We start from the raw sequence: 13,447 nt of genomic DNA, 5'->3' as shown, positions 1-13,447 counted from the left end.
AACTTTAACCACAAGCCCACTAAATAAGTTAAGTCCTATACTTAATAAGTAATCCTTCTCACCCCCCCCCCTTAAAAGATTTAGATGCACTATTGTAAAGTGGCTGTTCCACTGGATGTCATAAGGTGAATGCACCAATTTGTAAGTCGCTCTGGATAAGAGCGTCTGCTAAATGACTTAAATGTAAATGTAAATGTATACTGACAGATATATTTGAGCAGATCCAATAGGCATGGAGGTGTATGTTCCTTAGACCATAGGTTATGGAACATGTTGAGACATCACACTAGTTATGATAGTGATGATTCACAGTTTGTGCAAATTCAAAGTGGTGACTGATATCAAACCAATTGAGGGGTCTAAAGCAACATGTTTACGTCAATGTGCCAGGCCATGCAAAACTGAAAATGAAAAACTGATCCCAGATCAGCATCTAGGGGCAACCTCACCCTACACCCGTATTGTATAACCAGGTAAGGCCATGTAAAGTCATTATCTGAATTTAAGTTAATCTCTACTGCTGCAATGTTAGTTTGACCTCATGAGGATTATCACTCGGCAGAGTGCAGTTCCGTTGCTTGAGCAGAGAGTCATGGTTAAAATTGGATTATTGAACCAGGTGGCCTTCTCCCCACCCAAGGGAAAGAATGGAACTGATAGGAATTGATTTGTCAAATCTCATGATATTTGTCAGACAACAATAATAAATAAAACAATTCAAAGTGTTTGAAACTAAACATACATATTTTATCTTAAATTGTCTTTTAGACCTAGCAAACAAGAGTACTTCTCACGGTCGTGCTGCCAATCATTTATATCCAAATCTTCAGTAATCTTTTTACAGTAATTGATTAGTTCAATGATTTCATGGACGCACTAAAAAAAAACATTCTGGTCAGTTTGTATTCAGATGTTGCGTTCCCACGGCTGCTACCAAAGGAAATTAGGTCACCTAAGATGGAGGGTGTGTGTGTGTGTCAGTCACCAAAAGGGTTGAGTTCAAAAAGGGTTATGACTGCTTCTCAAATGGAATACTATTCCCTATATAGTGCACTACTGATGTAGAGCTCTAAATGGGAAAAAGTGTGCCATTTAGGATTTAACCTGGTTCTTCTTCCTAGAACAGAAAGAGCGAATAGCGAGTGGACTTCTGCACCTTTAAAAGAGTAACAGTGAATGAAGAGAGGACTACTGTACCTTTAAAAGAGTAACAGTGAATGAAGAGAGGACTACTGTACCTTTAAAAGAGTAACAGTGAATGAAGAGAAGGCTACTGTACCCTTAAGAAATAAACAGTGAATGAGGAGGTGGTGGGGGGGGGTCCTGGGCCTCACAACCAATGGAGAGGTACACATTGTACAGAGACAAAGGTTACCTCACAAATGGCACCCTCTTACCTCTATAACCCGCTACTTTTGACCAGGGCCCATCAAAATCTAAAATCATATCAGAGTTTTGTCTTATGCACAGGATACAGTGGTGTGTAAACTGTACAATTAAATGTTTACTGAGTGGTCTGGCCATAGGGGTCTGGTCAAAAGTAGTGCACTGTCTATGTAGGGATAGGGTGTAATTTGGGACGCAACCAGAGACAGAGACAGACAGTCTGTCGACATGTAGGCCTGATGCTCATATTTCGCCTTATCAGGCTTGCCATGAATGGGCAAAATGTGACCATGTGCTGACAAGCAGAGGCAAAACTGGTGCGCTTTGGGGGAATTTCCCCCTTGTAATCACTGTATGATCTGAAGAACCTTTATTGGTTTCTTAGTAACAGATTCTCTCTATGGTGTTTTTTGGTCTGAATAGAAGGTCATTGGGTGGAGAGGTCCATCATCACAGATCAGTCCTGGAAAGCAATGGTGTTGCTGATAACAGACTGCATAGACTTTTACTGAAATACCTCCCACATAAACAATGTAAAACATAATAGACGCTGCCCCCTAATAGTAGAATCTGTACATTGCCATATTCATGCTATCTATGGTTTATAAACAAATCTCAACCGAATTGGATAAAACAAATATTTTAAATTGGGTGTTGGATGAAATGCAATGTGGAATCCAATAGAAATGACGGATTTATAAGTTAAGGCGAAGCAAAACAACTATGTTGACAAAGTGATGGTAATACCATTATAGAATAGAGCTTATATAACAATTCATCCAATTATAGCCTTATAAGATGTCAGAGATGTTGTCATTTCAATATGAAAAACACTGGTGACAGAAGACTTAATCATGTAGCTAGAATAAACATTTGGAATATTCTCTTGACAAATCCAGTCATATGATTGAATATAATTGTTGAAACAAGCCTATGTAATGATGATTTAGAATGTGTCCCAAATTGTACTTTATTCCCTACATAATGCACTACTTTTGACCATAGGTCCTGGTCAAAAGTAGTGCACTATATAGGCCAGGGAATAGGATGCCATTTGGGACGCAACCCCAGCTTTTAACGCTATCTCACTCAGCTGTGCTGTGCAAATACAACTATCTTCAATTGAACAGACAGTGATCAGTAATGTAGTAGATCTACACTTGATAACTCTGATATACTCATATTATGAGTACATCAAAGTTATTACATTACTCACTGGACTATTAGTCACAGATTGGAATGAATGCATTAGAGGTTGATAATGTCATCTCTGTCATAATGTCATCTCCTTAATGTCATGTCCATCCAATAATGTCAGGGGTGAACCATTATCTCAAATCAATGTTTATTGGTCGTGTAGGCTACACAGATTTGCAGATGTTATTGCACGTGCAGCGAAAATACTTGTGTTTAGGGGTTATTCTCCTGGCACCAGTCCGCCAGGGCTCTCACCTCCTCCGTGTAGGCTGTCTCATCGCTGTTGGTAATCAGGCCTACCCCTGTTGTGCCAGAAGAGGCCTTATAGAAATGCTTTGCAATCGAAACAGTATAGGCCTATGGTCATTTATGATCATTTAAATGAATATAGACCATAATTCTTGGTCTTACATTGTGAAACAACAATTAATTTCCAACTGAAATGCAGCTAGCCTTTTGATTTGGAACCTGGGCACCCTTGAAAATGACAATTTCCTTCAGCTGATTTTTCAGTAGGCTACTTTACCTCATAAGTTTGTTATTCATTTTATAATTACATGTATTAAAAGTACATTTCTTCTTTGAGAAGTTTTTGGTACAAGATGACGCTGACAGACATGGAAGCTCGCTCCTAAGTCCAAGCATTTCACTACACCCACAATAACCTCTGCCAAATATGTGTATGTGACCAATAACATTTGATTTGATCTTCCCGAGTGCACATGGTATGATTAGCCTAATGAACACACAAGTGAAATGACTTGGGACTGGTTTTCCAATGTTAGGCTATATTTGTGCGTGTATACGGCTTTAGATCATAGTCCTAACAATTGTTTTGAAGGTTCAATCCTATAAATCTATTGTACAATCAGATGATGTGATTAACAAGTCATTACTGCAGTTCCAGTGACAATTGTATAAAGCAACAGATGGTCTTTACTGCCACTTTGTGGTCGTCAATAGATGGTGCAGCTCTCAATAATCTCTCCATCATAGGTTTAAATGTCGGATTACGTCCTTTTCTCTCTAATAAAAATGTGTTGTATTATCTACTGGAAAACATAGATTTTGGAATGAAAATGTCTTGCATTTCATGGTATTGGGGTAGGCCTAACGGGTGTAAAAATAGGCTAGTAAGTGCAAAGTCATTCGAAAAGACGCATGATCTCGCAAATGATTAATAGGCTAATAATCAATGTTATCGAACATTCAGTTTGCAAACGCATTATAAAGAGGTATAATATGTCAAATATATATATATGTAAATAAAAAATCGTTTACAATCTGATAGGTTACTGGAAGCAGAAGATGATCCATTATATTGTAATGAAACGGCAGTGAGCAGGTCTGGAGTTGTGCCTAGAAATTAAACCAAGACCTCTGGCTACTGTTATCGTCTCAACATGTATACAAGTATGACCTCACAATGTTGCACCTGTGCCATTTGAGTTCGTAGCTATGGTAACTTTTAAAAGCACCAATTAAAAACAACATTTATTTTCAAACTATTCGTGGTGCAAAACGGCAATGCATTAGACCGAGCAGGTAAGACATTATGCTTGAATACAGTAGGCCTAATGAACACCGTCGGTTGGTCAAAGAGAGTTGAGCTTCTGTGAAATGAGCTTCGTCGTGCATGTTTTCAACACTGCATCGAAAGCCTAGCCCTTCTGTACATTTGCACAATGTTTTTAGTAGAGGAAGAGGCGAAGCGAGAGTGATAACTGGGCCCAAAATCTGTCTTGTCCAGCAGGTTGCGGTTTTTAGTTGTTGTTTTTTTCGCTCAACAACCGATTAGTGTCGAATTTGGTCCACAAAAAATGTAATGGCTTATTTGCTACGTGCGGCGTATTTGATCAAATAGAAGTGCGGTACTGCTTACGTTGTTACGAGTGTACGGGACAGCTAGCTAAGTAGGACACGTGACATCCTGGTTACTTTGAGAAAAAAATATTTTTTATTGGAGTTGTGCCTATTGTTCACATGCGTATTTGCCCTTTCATTGGCTAGAAGGGTCCCACCTGATCTCGACTCCTGACTGCCTCCCATTTTCTAAGGCATTTATTTTAATTGTTAGAGCAGCCATTTGAGTATCTGGTCAATAGTGTAACGACCCTGGGTTTATGAGCGCGGAAATCAGCCCCGCCGCACGAGCATGCTTTTGCGGCACAGTCGATAACGCACTGGACCTCGGGCTAGAAGGTCGCGGGTTCGAGACCTGCTCCCTGCTGTTTCATTACAATATAAAGGATCATCTTCTGCTTCCAGCAACCTATCAGATATGAATTGTCTGGATACCGTCTCAATCATTTGAGGAGTGAAGATTAATATATTTTCAACTGGGAGAATTTCCTGGTAAGAATTAATCATGACTATTAGATTAGAATATATTTTAGATTCTTTAAAGTAGTCACGCTTTCCCTTGATTGACAGCTTTGCACAGTCTTGGGATTCTCTCAACCAGCTTCATGAGGAATGCTTTTCTAACAATCTTGAAGGAGTTCCCACATATGCTAAGCACTTGTTGGTTGCTTTTCCTTCACTCTGCGGTCCAACTCATCCCAAACCATCTCAATTGGTTTGAGGTCGGGTGATTGTGGAGGCCAGGTCATCTGATGCAGCACTCCATCACTCTCCTTCCTGGTCAAATAGCCCTTATACACCTGGAGGTGTTTTGGGTCATTGTCCTGTTGAAAAACAAATGATAGTCCCACTAAGCGCAAACCAGGTGGGATAGTGTATCGCTGCAGAATGTGTTCCCTGAATTCTAAGTAAATCACTGACAGTGTCACCAGCAAAGCCCCATCACACCTCCTCCTCCATGCTTCACAGTGGGAACCACTCATGCATTCACCGACTCTGCATCTCACAAAGACAGTGGTTGGAACCAAAAATCTCAAATTTGGACTCATCAGACCAAAGGACAGAGTTCCACCAGTCTAATGTCCGTCCATTGCTCATGTTTCTTGGCCCAAGCAAGTCTCTTCTTCTTATTGATGTCCTTCAGTAGTGGTTTATTTGCAGCAATTCGACCACAAATGCCTGATTCACACAGTCTCCTCTGAACAGTTGATGTTGAGGTGTGTCTGTTACTTGAACTCTGAAGCATTTTTTGGGCTGCAATCTGAGGTGCAGTTAACTCTAATGAATGTATCCTCTGCAGCAGATTTAAGTCTGGGTCTTCCTTTCCTGTGGCGGTCCTCACGAGAGCCAGTTTCATCATAGCACTTGATGCTTTTTGTGACTGCATTTGAAGAAACTTTCAAAGTTTTTGAAATTTTCCAAATTAACTGACCTTCATGTCTTAAATTAATGATGGACTGTCGTTTCTCTTTGCTTATTTGAGTTGTTGTTGCCATAGTATGGACTTGTCTTTTACAGGGCTATATTTTGTATACCACCCCTACTTGGTCACAACACAACTGATTGGCTCAAACACATTAAGAAATTCCAGAAATGAACTTTTAACGAGGCAAACCTGTTAGTTGAAATGCATTCCAGGTGACTACCTCTTGAATGTGGTTGAGAGAATGCCAAGAGTGTGCAAAGTTGTCATCAAGGCAAAGGGTGGTTACTTTGAAGAATCTCAAATAAAAAATGGTTTCATTTGTTTAACACTTTTTTTGTTACTACATGATTCCATATGTGTTATTTCATAGTTTTGATGTCTTCACTTTTATTCTACAATGTAGAAAATAGTTTTAAAAAATAAGAAAACCCCTTGAATGAGTAGGTGTGTCCAAACTTTTGACTGGTACTGTACATTGAAATTGAAAAATCTTTTGGTGTTTATATGTGTATTTGTTAAACTTCTAGTTATATGTACTGTACATTTCTATTTCAATTCCCTTGTGCCCTTGCACATTGACTCAGTACTGGTACCCTGTATATAAGTTATTGTTACTCTTTGTTTATTTATTATTACATATTATTATTATTTATTATATTATTATTATATTATATTACATATTTACTTTTTCAACGTACCCTGCAATCACACCTGCAACCCTGTACATGTGACTGTTAAATAATCTGAATCTGTTATTTCTCTATTTTCTTTCTCAAAGCATTGTTGGGAAGGGCCCAAAAGTAAACATTTCACTGTTAGTCTACACCTGTTGTTTACGAAGCATGTGACAAATAACATTTGATTTGATTTGACATACAACTGCACAGGACCAAGCATCAAAAAATCTCAACAGAAATTTAGATTTTTCACTTCAAAGTCAAAAATGTCCTGGACTAAATGATAAAAAATTCTGATGAATTTACTTGGAGGCAGTTATTCTCATTTACTTATAATTTATCTCACGTATGGTAAGTTGCAGGTGCCTACAGGGGGAAAATAACAATTCAACCAGTTTTGAAAAGAGTAAACAGAACATTCTGCTCCATTCAACTGTGCCAATATATTTGACCGCATCGATCTGTAAATAGCGATTTCATTGTATATTTAATTTATTCAGACATATTTTAACCAACAAGCTATCAATGTATTATTTAATTTCATTTTGGATTTCATTTAGGATTTTTTGTTCAAGCAGGTAGCCAATTGTTTTTTTTATAAAAAGGCCAAACGTTGGCCAACTTACTTTCGGTCTTGCTGTATTTGTTTTGAGGGCGGAAAAACATTAACGTTGATCATTGGCTAGGCCTACTTCTTACCTGCTGTACATGTGTTAATGTGTTCTGTTTGGTCTAGCCTATATCTCAGTCTGACCTTTGGATCTGGAATTTTTCCCACTCCTTCTATACAACTGGAGCTCTCCAATATTTTGAATGTGAAACATGCTGGCACTGCAATTGTGATGGAAATGATCATGTTAAAGGGAAAGAACTTCTACCATTTGTACAAAAAAATCATGAAAAAGAAAACACTAATATATCTCGATAAGATAAGCATTCTTACTTACTTACTTACTGACTTTCAACTCCCTGAGTCAATACATGTTAGAATCACCTTTGGCAGGGATCACAGTTGTGAGTCTTTCTAGGTACGTCTCGAAGAGTTTTCCACACCTGGATTGTGCAACATTTGCCCATAATTTTTTTTTAATTGTTCAAGTTTTGTCTAATTGGTTGTTGATCATTGCTAGAGAACCATTTTCAGGTGTTTTTATAGATTTAAAATCAGATTACAGTCAACTGTAACTCGGCCACTCAGACACATTCACTGTTATTGGTAAGCAACTCCAGTGTAGATTTGGTCTTGTGTTTTAGGTTATTGTCCTCCTGAAAGGTGAATTAATCTCCCAGTGTCTCCCAGTGTCTGGTGGAAAGCAGACTGAACCAGGTTTCCCTCTAGGAATTTGCCTGTGCTTATCTCCATTCCATTTCTTTTTTATCCTGAAAATCTCCCCAGTCCTCAACAATTACAAGCATACACATAACATGACGCAGCGACCACTATGCTTGAAAATATGGAGAGTGGTACTCAGTAATGTGCTGTATTGGATTTATCCCAAACATAACACTTTGTATTCAGGACAAAAAGTGAATTGCTTTGCCACATTTCTTTTGCAGTATTACTTTAGTGCCTTTTTGCAAATGGGATGCATGTTTTGGAATATTTTTATTCTTTACAGGTTTCCTTCTTTTCCCTATTTTCCCCATGTCAAGTTAGGTTAGTATTGCGAGTAATTATAATATAGTTGATCCATCCTGTTTTCTCCTATCAAAGCCATTAAACTCTGTAACTGTTTTAAAGTCACCATTGGCCTCATGGTGAAATCCCTGAGCGGTTTCCTTCCTCTCTGGCAACTGAGTTAGGAAGGATCAGTGGTGTAAAGTACTTAAGTAAAAATACTTTAAAGTTCTACTTAAGTAGCTTTGGGGAGTATCTGTACTTTACTTGACTATTTATATTTTTGAAAACTTTTACTTCACTACATTCCTAAAGAAAAATATTTACTTTTTACTCCACACATTTTCCCTGACACCCAAAAGTACTTGTTACATTTGGAATGCTTAAAAATGGTCCAATTTGCATACTTATCAAGAGAACATCCATGGTCATCCTTACTGCCTCTGATCTGCCAGACTCATTAAACACAAATGCTTAATCTGTAAAGTATGTCTGAGTGGTGGAGTGTGCCCCTGGCTATCTGTAAAGTATGTCTGAGTGGTGGAGTGTGCCCCTGGCTATCTGTAAAGTATGTCTGAGTGGTGGAGTGTGCCCCTGGCTATCTGTAAAGTATGTCTGAGTGGTGGAGTGTGCACCTGGCTATCTGTAAAGTATGTCTGAGTGGTGGAGTGTGCCCCTGGCTATCTGTAAAGTATGTATGAGTGGTGGAGTGTGCACCTGGCTATCTGTAAAGTATGTCTGAGTGGTGGAGTGTGCCCCTGGCTATCTGTAAAGTATGTCTGAGTGGTGGAGTGTGCCCCTGGCTATCTGTAAAGTATGTCTGAGTGGTGGAGTGGTGGTAAAGTGTCTGAGTGGTGGAGTGTGCCCCTGGCTATCTGTAAAGTATGTCTGAGTGTGTGGTGGAGTGTGCCCCTGGCTATCTGTAAAGTATGTCTGAGTGGTGGAGTGTGCCCCTGGCTATCTGTAAAGTATGTCTGAGTGGTGGAGTGTGCCCTGGCTATCTGTAAAGTATGTCTGAGTGGTGGAGTGTGCCCCTGGCTATCTGTAAAGTATGTCTGAGTGGTGGAGTGTGTCTGAGTGGTGGAGTGTGCCCCTGGCTATCCTGAGTGGTGGCTATCTAAAGTATGTCTGAGTGGTGGAGTGTGCCCTGGCTATCTGTATGTCTGAGTGGTGGAGTGTGCCCCTGGCTATCTGTAAAGTATGTCTGAGTGGTGGAGTGTGCCCCTGGCTATCTGTAAAGTATGTCTGAGTGGTGGAGTGTGCCCCTGGCTATCTGTAAAGTATGTCTGAGTGGTGGAGTGTGCCCCTGGCTATCTGTAAAGTATGTCTGAGTGGTGGAGTGTGCCCCTGGCTATCTGTAAAGTATGTCTGAGTGGTGGAGTGTGCCCCTGGCTATCTGTAGTATGCCTGAGTGGTGGAGTGTGCCCCTGGCTATCTGTAAAGTATGTCTGAGTGGTGGAGTGTGCCCCTGGCTATCTGTAAAGTATGTCTGAGTGGTGGAGTGTGCCCCTGGCTATCTGTAAAGTATGTCTGAGTGGTGGAGTGTGCCCCTGGCTATCTGTAAAGTATGTCTGAGTGGTGGAGTGTGCCTCTGGCTATCTGTAAAGTATGTCTGAGTGGTGGAGTGTGCCCCTGGCTATCTGTAAAGTATGTCTGAGTGGTGGAGTGTGCCCCTGGCTATCTGTAAAGTATGTCTGAGTGGTGGAGTGTGCCCCTTGCTATCTGTAAAGTATGTCTGAGTGGTGGAGTGTGCCCCTGACTATCTGTAAATTAAAATAACATGAACATTGTGCTGTCGGATTTGCTTAATATAAGGAATTTTATACATTTACTTTTGATACTTAACTATATTTTAAACCAAATACTTTTAGACTTTTACTCAAGTAGTATTTTACTGGGTGACTTTCACTTTTATTCAAGTCATTTTCTATTACTTTTACTCAATTATGACTATTGGGTACTTTTTCCACCACTGGGAATGCTGCCTGTATCTTTGTTGTGACTGGGTGTGTTGGCACATGATCCAATGTGTAATTGATAACTTCACCATGCTCAAAGGGATATTCAATGTCTGATTTTTGTTTTTACCCATCTACCAATAGGTGCCCTTCTTGGGACGCATTGGAAAACCTCCCTGGTCTTTGTGGTTGAATCTGTGTTTGAAATTCACTGCTCTACTGAGGGACCTTACATTTAATTGTGTGGGGTACAGAGATGAGGTAGTCATTCAAAAATCATGATAAAAATTATTATTGCACACAGAGTGAGTCCATGTAACTTATTATGTGACGTGTTAAGCACATTTTTACTCCTGAACTTATTTAGGTTTGTCCTAACATAGGGGTTGAATACTTACTGATGCAAGACATTTAATTTGTTTTCCATTTTTTTAATTCATTTGTAGAAATTCCACTTTGACATTATGGGGTATTGTGTGTAGGCCAGTGACAAAAAAACATTAATTTAATCTATTTAAAATTCAGGCTGTAACACAACAAAATGTGGAAAGTGTCCAGGGGTATGAATACTTTCTGAAGGCCCTGTACTTAGGCCTATTTCATGACCTCTAGCATTGTCTTAGGTCAGATGGCACGACAGCTTTCACGTTAGAATAACACCATCTGCCGGAAGACAGTGGATCTCTAGCCTATTCGTTTTTCCCTTAATGTTGCATCATTTCAACTGTCAAGTGGTGAACCACAATATTTTTCTTTACAGGTTGACAGTTTGTGGCTTTTCTCTTGAAAGAAGAAGTCTCAAATCTGTCTTCAATGGAAAGCCTGAACAAAGAAATAACTAGCCAAGTTTGTTGTTGCTTATCAATCTTCAGAGTACATTCACTGTAAAGAAAAGTTTGTGGTCATATGCTCATCCTTAAAAAAAACTAGGCGCCTGGCTAATGAGGTATACTTAAAAATAACAGAAAGTCCTGCACACTGTGTATGCGTCCAATTACCACCTTTATTGACGATGTTTCCATCCACAGAAATCTTCTACAGGTCAAACGGGCTGAGTGCTCACATACACAATTATATATACAAATTTCACCCATAGGTTAGAGTGTACAGGGTGGAAAATTGGTCAATGCGCCCTTGAGCAAGGCATTTAACCCTCATTTGCTCCAGCGGCGCCGTACTATTATAGCTGAACTTGTAAAACAACACATTTCACTGCACCTATCCGGTGTGTATGACAATAAAACAGAATGTTTTTTTTCATTCAGTTTAATCTTTACATAAGAGAGAAAACATGTAGCTCGCCAAAGTAATACAGACCGAGATGTTTAATTATATGACGAAGGAAAATCTCCTTGTGTGTTTTGCAGCTGACATGAAAAGAATGATGACCCCCCCGAGCGATGACTGTGACGTAAGCGATCAGCGCCACCCCATGAAGACACGCTGCGCTGGTGGCCAGGGAGGAGACAGCCCCGGCATGGACCCAAAAAAATGGATTACCTTCAAAGACCTCCATGACCGGGTCACGCAGCTGCTCTCCACTAAGCTCAACCCCTGTAACATCAAGCAGTGCAAGTCCAAACTGGACATCCTCAATAAGTGCTCCTATTACCTGGAGGTCATGCGCCAGGACACTCTCCACCAACCAGACCCGCAGCAGAACTACCTGTCCAACTCCACCATCCTCCACCTCATCGATCCCTGGAAGTTCCAGCGGATGAAGAAACTGGGCCACAGCCAGGTGCAGATCCAGCTGAGCCTGCTGGAAGAGCTCTACGAGCAGTTCTGTAAGGGCAAAGTGGAAATGGAGGCTATAGCCAGCCAGAGTGACTATGGCGATCAAGAGGTCGCCCACATAAATGGGAGGATAGCGCATCTCATTAAGGCATTCACGGACTTTGACTCGACACTGATGCCCGGGGAGCTGCACACAAAGCACCGGCTCATCTCCGAGACGGGAAACGCCAAGGTACCCCAGATCCATTTGAGGTTGTCCGTCAAAATGCCCGTGATGTTCGACACATCACGCTCGGAGGCTCTGGCCGACTGCGCCCGGCTGCACTGGGAAATGGCCGGGCAGGAGCAGCAGGAGCCTGGGGAACAGTTTGAGATCCGCTACAAGCTCCTCCAGCCGACCAACACGGAGGAAGGGAACCAGCTAGGAACGGTGACCTGCAACTCCTACTGCATACAGGTCAACAACCTGTTGCCGCAAAGGTGCTACGAGTTCACAGTGAAGCGGGCTGACGCCTGCTGCCTGGTCTACGGGTTCTGGAATGACACCATGGTGCTCAGAACCATGCCACTATCCCCAGGGGGCTTCACCGGGAGCCAGGAGAAGAGGAGGAGGCTGTTCCCCTGGTAAAGGGCTAGCGTGGCATGAGTGCATAGCAATATGAAAATAAAGACATTTTAATTTTTTTAATCTCTCTAATAAAAGACATTGTCAAGATTTTGGGGATTCGAGCCTAGTCCTTTAATCATGATACAGAGCAAAACAAATATTGTCCTTGAGAATGTGTCTGATATGTTGTTATGGCATTGTTATGTCTGCCACCTAGCCATATGGCCATACCAGACATAACTGTGGAGAGAGTGAAGAAGGTTTTTCATTTCCAATAGCAGCATAAACATGGACATTTCAATATAATAGCGGATGTCCATAATTATGGCGGCTCTCATGCACTTGTCACAAATGCCTTGTTCGCCGTATTGTACATTGATCTCTTTTTTTCTTTGCATTGTCTTTAGCAGAGTAAACTGTACATGATCCCAATTTTAGCTCCAAGACCGTGGAATTAAATAAAAAAACTATACAGTATATTGGCGTATTGAACCATGTTGTGCACCGTAGTTTCATAACTGTGTGGATTATGCTAAAACAATGAAGTCATATCTGAATCCCACTATCTTTACGCAATTTTGCCATTGCAGATGAAATACATTGTTGATACTTTGCGTTCGAGCAGTGCTTTGACGGTGAAGAAAACACATTTTTTTGTGCACTTTGTGTGGTATAGCATCTCTGTGGTCAGGATTACTCACAATCAAACAATCTGATGTTTAACTTAATACACTGATGTTTAACGTAATACACTGCTGTTTAACTTAATACACTGTTTAACTTAATACACTGCTGTTTCACGTAATACACTGTGCTTATGCAATCATATAGGTTATTATTGTACTAACAATGACCTATATTAATTGGGTAACTAATGACTATGACCAGCTCGCCCAGCTACTCACTGGACCCAATGATAACTTGGTTACGTATGCCTCTCCCTAATGTCAATATGCCTTGTCCATTGCTGTTTTGGTT

The 13,447-nt window shown here is 40.5% G+C and overlaps 1 protein-coding gene across 3 annotated transcripts; it reads left to right on the top strand.

Moving 5' to 3' along the window:
* Positions 1-3,968: 3,968 nt before the first annotated feature.
* Positions 3,969-12,946, top strand: LOC118400593 (fibronectin type III domain-containing protein 11-like). 3 transcript variants are annotated; one of them, XM_035797594.2, is made up of 2 exons: positions 3,969-4,128; positions 11,493-12,946. In XM_035797594.2, exon 2 carries the CDS (start codon positions 11,498-11,500, stop codon positions 12,488-12,490), a length of 993 nt encoding a protein of 330 aa, XP_035653487.1. In that variant the 5' UTR covers positions 3,969-4,128; positions 11,493-11,497; the 3' UTR covers positions 12,491-12,946. The 3 variants fall into 3 exon arrangements, with proteins under 3 accessions (XP_035653487.1, XP_035653486.1, XP_052329928.1); XM_035797593.2 differs by lacking the exon at positions 3,969-4,128 and adding an exon at positions 4,286-4,938; XM_052473968.1 differs by lacking the exon at positions 3,969-4,128 and adding an exon at positions 9,327-10,386.
* The last annotated feature ends 501 nt before the right edge of the window (positions 12,947-13,447 follow it).

Source organism: Oncorhynchus keta, chromosome 21 (assembly GCF_023373465.1).
Source record: "Oncorhynchus keta strain PuntledgeMale-10-30-2019 chromosome 21, Oket_V2, whole genome shotgun sequence".
Classification (NCBI taxonomy): Eukaryota; Metazoa; Chordata; class Actinopteri; order Salmoniformes; family Salmonidae; genus Oncorhynchus; species Oncorhynchus keta.
The sequence above is the reverse complement of the archived record's forward strand: the minus strand, read 5'-3'. Positions and strand labels throughout refer to the sequence as shown.

Excerpts from the sequence above, each read along its gene's own strand:
- LOC118400593 (XM_035797594.2), top strand. The coding sequence starts at position 11,498 with ATGAAAAGAATGATGACCCCCCCGAGCGATGACTGTGACGTAAGCGAT.